General features: G+C 46.5%; 1 protein-coding gene across 1 annotated transcript in view; it reads left to right on the forward strand.

The window, feature by feature from the left end:
• Window positions 1-1,298: 1,298 nt before the first annotated feature.
• ITGB5 (integrin subunit beta 5) overlaps window positions 1,299-8,187 on the forward strand; it is a gene marked incomplete at its 5' end in the record, with an annotated part of 125,891 nt that continues 119,002 nt past the window's right edge. The window contains 1 exon segment of the mRNA XM_027774215.1: window positions 1,299-1,384. Coding sequence (XP_027630016.1) covers window positions 1,299-1,384 — 86 coding nt within the window.

Raw genomic sequence — 8,187 nt, forward strand, 5'->3', positions numbered from 1 at the left:
ACATGCACATGCGCCTGGCATGAATTTGAAGCCACAGGGTACAGGACTCAAACTGCAGTTGGCTATGTGGGAGTCCAGTGATGTAACCACTATGCTATCTGCTGGCCCCTAGTTTCTGATTTTTTTTTTTTTTATGTGAGATGGGTTTTGAATTTTATCAAAAACCTTTCAGAGACCAGCAGTTAGCATAATGGCTATGTCGCTGAACTCCCACATGGTCGACAGCAGTTCGAGTCCTGGACCCGGCGGCTTAAACTCATGCCGGGTGCGTGTGCATGCCTGCCCAAGATCCCAAGAGGAGAATGGAGGAGAAGGGATTGCGGCGTGGCCATCCCCCCTGGGGGGGTGATTTCTCGCTTTCTGTCTCTCTGTCTCTCTCTGTCTCTCTCTGTCTGGGGAATGCATGCGCCCTCTAGCGAAAACCTCTCAAAAAAAAAAAAAAAAAAAGAAAGAAAGAAAGAAAGAAAAAAAAAAGCCTTTCACTGCCTACTATGACAATAGTATGGATTTTCTTATTTGGCCTATTAATAGAGTGAATAATGAGTTTCTTTTATCTTAACCCAATATTGTGTTCCTGGGATACGTTCTTCTTTATGCTTTTTTCCTGTATAGTATGGATTTTCTTTTTATTGGAGAGGTTTTTGATATAGGGTGCATGCGTTCACCAGAAAGACAGAGAGACAGAAAGTGAGAAATCACCCCCCAGGGGGGCAACCATGCCGCGATCCCTTCTCCTCCATTCTCTTCTTGGGCACACATGCACACATGCCCGGTGTGAGTCTAAGCCACCAGGTCCAGGACTTGAACCGTGGTTGACTACATGGGAATCCACTGACATAGCCATTACATTAACTGCTGGTCCCCTGTACAGTATGGATTTTGATGTGATAGTACCTGATACTCGACTTTTTTTTTATTGCCTTAATGAAACCAATCTGTTCTTTTTTCTTTCCTTTTGTACTATTTTTGTACAAAACATATGACAAGTGATACTTGTCATGTGAAGGGGCAATGAGATTTGCTGAGTTATGGGGGAAGGAAATGGGAGTCCAACTGGGCCCAGCAGGAGAGAAGGGGTTGCTACCACCAGTGTGCATGCTTGATGGATCCTTCAAAAACCCAGTGTGAATAACTTTCCCACATGAGCCTTACCCTGCAATAGCTTTGGGGCCTGCACCCTTCACCCTCAGAGAGACACCCAGTTCAAGAGGGAAGGAATTCTCCCTATACCCATTCAAAGACTCGTTAACACGTTTTATAGCAGGAACTAACTAGTACACCTGTATTTCACTTTGAAGGTCTCAACATATGCACTAGTGGAAGTGCCACCTCATGTGAAGAATGTCTGCTAATCCACCCAAAATGTGCCTGGTGCTCCAAGGAGGTATGTGGGTAGGGGAGGGGAAGAAGAAGGGAGAGAATGTGAGGGGTGGAGGTGGGAAAGGGGCCACACCACAGCATACACATTCACTGTACTTAAATGTGAGTGCACATTCTGCATGCGTCGTCTTCTGCTCACGCCCACAGTAATCACAAATTGACGTTTATATGTTAACAAGTTGGATCTCTTGTTAGTGTTGAATGTTAATCCTATTTTGGGGAAACACAATTTTCCTTCCCTTTTGTGGGAGTACCAGTTAGGACTCTCTGTAGTTGCTTGATCTTTGGTCTAAGAGCTCCAAAAAATCCCCTGAGCTGGTAAATTGTTTTGTTGCGTCATGATTCAAAGCATGCCTGAGTGGGGCCGGATGGAGGTGGAGCAGTAAAACGCAAGCTCTGCAAGGCAGACCTGAGTGGGAGGTGACCAGTTCACATCTGGGACTCCCAGAGGGTGCGGGGGACACGTGTGCCTGTCATCCAGGCTGCTGGGGTGTTATCTCTCTCTCTGACTTTTTCACTCCTGGAATGAATAGGTGAGCTACAAACAAAACAAAACAAAACAAAACAAAACAAATACCCAATTGGGTGACATATTGGTGGGTGATAGTCAGCTTAGTGTGGCTTATTCAAGAATGAATATTAGCAGTTGATCTTTATGAGTTGGTTTTATTTAAAGATAATGGCTGCTGTTTCTTTAAGCCTTGTAAAAAGGGATGTAAGTTTGGGGCGATGTTAAGCAGTGGCGACAGTGGCGCAATGTTAAGATGTGATGGTCTGTGAAGTTGACTCACATGAGAAATCCATTCTCATTCAGAGACCTCCCTGAGTGTGCCGAGCACACGCACCCATGATCAGGGCTGGCTGATTGTGATCATAAAACAATGCAAAAGTCAGGGCTTGCTGGGCTAATCAGGAGATGATTGATTTTTTTTTTTTTCCTTGAGAGGTTTTTGCTATAGGGCGCGTGCGCTCAACAGAAAGAGAGAGACAGAGACAGAAAGCGAGAAATCATCCCCTGGGGAGATGGCCACGCCGCAATCCCTTCTCCTCCATTCTCCTCTTGGGATCTTGGGCACGCACACACACGCACTTGGCATGAGTTTAAGCTACCAGGTCTGGGACTCGAACTGCGGTCGACTACATGGGAGTCCAGCGACAGCCATTACATAGACTGCTGGTCCCCGATTGCTAAACTTCCTGTCTGGGAGGAAATTTCTGGGTGACTTTTTTTTAGAGAGATTTTTGCTAAAGGGCATGTGCTCTTGCTGGAGAGACAGAGAGACACAAAGTAAGAAAACCCCCTGCCCCCAGGGGGATGGCCGTGCCACCATCCTTTCTCCTCCATTCTTCTCTTGGGATTTTGGGCACACACACATACACACCCAGTATGAGTTTTAAGCCACCAGGTCTGGAACTTGAAACATGGTCCACTGCGTGGGAGTCCAGTTATGTAACCATTATGTCATCTGCTGGTCCCTCTGGGTGACTCTTCTAAACTATTGTTAGAACCACAAAACACAGACTCTTCCCTGCCCAAGGGCACCATTAAGGTTAGTTGTAGAAGGACCTGAGACTTGTGTTTTAGGAGGCTCAGTCTCTGTAGCTCAGTGTGTGGTGTCTGTCCGGAGGACCAAGAGGTGACTCCTTAGAGGCCGGTATTATTTTCCATCATGGTAGCCTTAGAGATCTAGGGATTTCTTTAACCTACAATGGCTAAAAACGACCACATGGGGACTTCTGGGAGATGTCACACCCTTTACAGAGTATCCCTAATTCTTCTAACAGCTTTCAGGTGAGAACACACCTTTTTTTTTTTTTTTTTACTTATCTTTTTAAAGTTTACTTCTGTCTTTTATGAGAAAAGCATACAGAAAGAGATAAAGAGAAAGACAGAAATAGTCACCCCTAACATAGTCTTTACACCACCATCCACCCCTGTTCTTTGCCAGCCCAGATCATGGGCCCACATGTGTGCCAGCATGCTCAGGGAGGTTCTTGTTCATGAACCTAGGGCCTTTCTCATGTGGGTCCAGTTGTATTATTGCTACACCCCATGCCACCTGCTGCCCCTCCCCCCCCACCTTACCTGTCATCACATCTGTTTTGATGAAAATCGGAGACTCAAAGAAGTACAGTAACTCATTCAAGGTCACGCAAGTGTGCCCAAGCTGGGATTTGAACTTAGCTTCTTGGATTTCCAACCCCAAGCTCTTTCCTCTTAGACCATACTGCCTCTTAACCATGCAAACTCCTGAGAGCTTTTGCCAGGAGTAGGATTACTAAACAACTTACTTTAAGAGAAGAATTTCCCCCATAGTAAACCCTTCATTGTACTTCTGCTTAATTACAGTGTCTCTGTTATGAACCTCCCTTAAAGCCTTTCTTTGACTCCCTGTGACTTTTCAGACAGATCCGCATCTACAACCCCTCTCTTTGTCCCCACAGTCTTCTCTTGCCTGCCCCAACACTTTAGCCAAAGGGACCAACTTGATTATTGGAAAAGTCATGACATATTTTTTCTGTTTTCCTATACGAAAACACATCATAACTTTTCCAACAACCCAATACCCGAAGATCCCCAAAGGGCCCCATTCTATGAACACCCTCATGATTTTCTTGTGCTCTTCTCACTGAAGGGCTTTCCTGGATTTCCTTTTTTTTCCCTTGTCCAACATCTTGTTTTCTAATTTTTTTTTTTTTTTTAGGTTTTTATCATAGGGTGTGTGCACTTGTTGGAAAGAGACAGAGGGAGACAGAGAGGGACAGTGAGAGAGGGAAAATGAAAAATCCCCCCCCGCCCCCCAGGGGGATGACCACACCACGTTCCTTTCTCCTCCATTCTCCTCCTGGGATCTTGCACATGCACACGTGTCCCATGTGATTTTCAAGCCCGCAGTTCTGGGACTTGAACCATGATTGGCCATGTAAGAGTCCAACACCTTAACTACCATGCCATCTGCTGGTCCTTTGTCTTCCAACTTTTAAGAATCAGTTCAAGCACCATCTACTCTATGAAGAATTTCATGCTTTCCCTTTGGATATACCTGTCTATTCCAGCCATCTGCACAGAGGATATAAGCTCTGGAATGTTAGGGCAGGAGTTTTATGTGTCTTCTTCATTGCTGTATCCCCAGCATCCAGAATGGTGCCTAGCACATAGCAGTTGCTCAGTAAATATTGACTGAAGGATTGGTCACGTGTCTGCTATGTGCGAGCTGTGACCACCTCTTTGTGTTCCCGTGCTCGGTACTCCTTCTGTAGCACTTACAACTTTTACTGTGTAATTTGTTTTCATACCCGTTATCAACCAAAGCATTATCTCCTTGAGAAATTAAGTGGATTCTTCTCGACATACCCAGTATTCAGCCAAGAATCTGGCCAGACTTTATATTTGCTAAAAGGACTGGAGTTAGGAAATGCGAGTTTACTTCTTAGCTCTGCCACTGTTTACTCTTAATTGTTTGGTATGTGAAATGAAGATGACAGCTCTACCCTCCAGCATTATTGGAATTATAAACGGAGACCCGTGTAGGAGAGGGCTTGTGGTTGGACTGCTAATTAGTGGGGCTCCCTGTTGAGGTAGGTGCCTTGCTTTCCAAAGGTTCTTGGGACTGGCCGTGCTCAGCGGTGCCTCAGTTGGCAACTCTGAGGCCTGAGGGCTCTGGGACAATGGTCAAAGTTGATGTGTAAGTAAAGGTGACTCAGAGGTCCCCAGTAGGGGACCGACAGGGGCGCAGTGGTAAGATGTGATGTTCTGTGAAGCTGACTCCCGTGGGAGAGACCTCCCTGAGTGTGCCGACCACGTGTGCCCAGTCAGGGCTGGCTGATCAGGGACACTGTGATGATGGGACCCCATTGGGGATTTTATTTTTTTGTCTCTTTTTAATTTTTTTTTCTGTCTTTTATTCGTATAAGAAATAAAGCAAAAACCAAAATACTTGGAGTTCTTTTTTTTTAAACGGCTGTTGAGGACATCAATAAAACCATAAACCAGTGGGCCTGCCAGAGTAGCAAGAGACTGAACTTTGACAAACTGATGATGAGATGGGTGACCCTGAGAGAATCCCAGTTTTGTCCATGTGGCACACTGAGATGTTTGTGCTGTTGGCAAAGCTGGAGCTCCTGAGAAGGGGACTCCCTTGTCCCAGTGCTGACTGAGTAGGCTCTTTTGAAGTCACCTTGCTTGTTGCGTGTATGTAATTGATGGTGGTTCTCACACTGGCAACCAGGTGACCGTGCAAAAGTCTCTGACCCTCACTGCTGCTGCAGCGAACTTCAGGAAAGCTTCCTGTGCATTGGAGGTTTTTCCTAACCTGGAGAGTATTATTAAGGAGAACTATGGGGAAGCTGCTATCAATGAGGGGCATGAAGAGGGCTTTGCTCTTTATTTATTTATTTATTTATTTATTTAGGAGAGGTTTTTTTCGCTATAGGGCGCGTGCGCTCACCAGACAGACAGACAGAGACATAGAGACAGAAAGCGAGAAATCACTCCCCAGGGGGAATGGTCACGCCGCAATCCCTTCTCCTCCATTCTCCTCTCGGGATCTTGGGCACGCACATACACGTGCCTGGCGTGAGTTTTAAGCCACTGGGTCCGGGACGTGAACCGCGGCCAACTACATGGGAGTCCAACGACATAGCCATTATGCTAACTGCTGGTTCCCAAGAAGGCTTTGCTCTTAACATCCTGAAGAATGAAGAAGGCTCAGAGAGGCTACTGAGCGCAGTCAGGGAAGCTAGTGCTCTACTAAGGTTGTGGCTGGGCAGAGACCCGGCTGCTTGGAATTCCGCAGGTCTGGGAAGTATGGTCGGGACTCAAAGTCTCCCGATGATACCAACAGGGACATCTTCCCTGACCAGTAGGAGTCTTGTCCAAGTCCTTCATCGGGGGGGGGGGTTGTGGCAGTGTATCAAAAATCCCTTTGAGTAGGATGACTGGGAAGCTTCAATGAGGTCCGCTGCTGGTGCAGGTATCCTAGCAGTAAGGGATGATCTCAACCACCAGCCCTAGGTAACTGAGGCTGTAGGAGAGGAGTCACGTAGCTGCCTCCTGCTTAGAGGGCATGCAGATTGGCTCTGTGACTTAGTCTGTTCGAGAGTGCAGGCTGGTCCAGACCAGCGAGAGCACTGTCGGGGAGCCTAAGGATGCTTTCACTGCCTTCTCTGTGGCGAGGTTGTGCACTGGACTGACTAGGACCAGGCGCACCTTGACACTCAACTGGCCAGGCACAGCCAGCTCCTCGCAAGTGGAGGAGCTGGATAGCCAGGCCCAATTTGCCAGCAAGTTCTGAAATTCTCTGTGGGCAGGGGAGCCTCTGAGTACTTTGAGCTCTGCTACTAATTAGACCTCTGCTTCAAACAGCCCTGAACAGCAGACGGGGTCCTGCGGGGCTCAGGTATTAGCTTTGCTTATCTCCCCCTTCACTAGACCGCTGTGTGAGAACGAGGCTGACCATCTGGAACCCAGCTTGCTAACCTTATCTTTGAACTGTAGGCCAGAGTAATAGTTTCTCTCATCTCATTCCACAAGTGTTACGAGCCACTTTGATGTACAGAGTAGTTTTGGGGGTTATTGACAGGCAAGATCCCCAGGGATTCAATGCAAAGAAAAAAAAAATCAATTTATTGTTAGTAAAAATAAAACTCAGAAAACAAGCAAACAGAAAATGATCACGAAGGCCCAGGGAAATGCGTACATCTGGATTTACTTACTTAAAGATACTGTGAGGTCTTCTTGACCTCTTGGTGTTGAATTTTGCGAAGATTCTAAAGGCCGCTGCCTCGGCCTGTGACATTGTAGACACGCATGAAGGGGGAGTCCCTCTGACTTCTGTGCTTCCGCCAGCAGCCTGGCTGCTCACACAGCAACCCAGCTGTCAAGGGACGCCGACTCATCCGAGGCTTTCTGCAAAGTGTTAGAGGGGAGAGGACGGGATTAGTGCCTTAGCTTTCCCAGCCGTTACGAGGGTTACACAGCACTGGCGTCAGACCAGCGGACAAAGGTGATCTGATTGTCCACCTCCATCAGCGCTCAGAGAGACCTGGGCTTGCTTTGCAGATAGAAGCTCCTTAACTGGAAAAGGACCATCACGTAGAGAAACTGTCTTCTAACGAAGTGTACTGTTTCATTTTAAAATGAAGACCTCAAACTCCTGGTGTTCCAGATTAAGTTGGATAATTCTGATGTCCGGCTTTCTCTCAAATTCACCCTAAATGGAAATGTTTCTTATCAACCATAAAAATTAAAACATGTATATTTTGGGGCCATTGGTGATATGGTGGTTAAGGTGACTGGATCCCCTGTGGCTGACTGTGCAGTTTGAGTCCTGGACCTGGTGGCTTGAAAACACACCAGGCATAGGGACCAACAGGTGACATGGTGGTCAAGGCGCTGGACACTCCCATGACCACAGTTCGAATCCTGGACCTGGTGGCTTGCTTTCTCACTTTCTCTCTCTGATCAAATTAAAATAAATGAATGAATAAATAAAATTAAACAATTATTTAAAAAAAGAAAAGAAAAGAAAACACCAGGTACATGTGCTGGCATGCCCAAAATCTCGAGAGGAGCAGGTAGAGGAGGGATGGCAGTGTAGCCATCCCCTCTGGGCGGGTGCTCTCACTTTCCCTCTCTGTCTCTGCCTAGTGAGTGTACGTGCCCTGTAGCAAAATTTTAAAAAGACATATTTTGGTTTCTCTACCATAACACCTCATTCAAAAATTTTCTTTCAAATCCTAATGCAAATACAACTCTGTCTTTTTAAGCATAAATGTTTTGAAATTCCTGCGTAACCTTCGTAATTC

The sequence above is a fragment of the Tupaia chinensis genome, unplaced genomic scaffold (genome assembly GCF_000334495.1).
Source record: "Tupaia chinensis unplaced genomic scaffold, TupChi_1.0 Scaffold000415_1, whole genome shotgun sequence".
Classification (NCBI taxonomy): domain Eukaryota; kingdom Metazoa; phylum Chordata; class Mammalia; order Scandentia; family Tupaiidae; genus Tupaia; species Tupaia belangeri.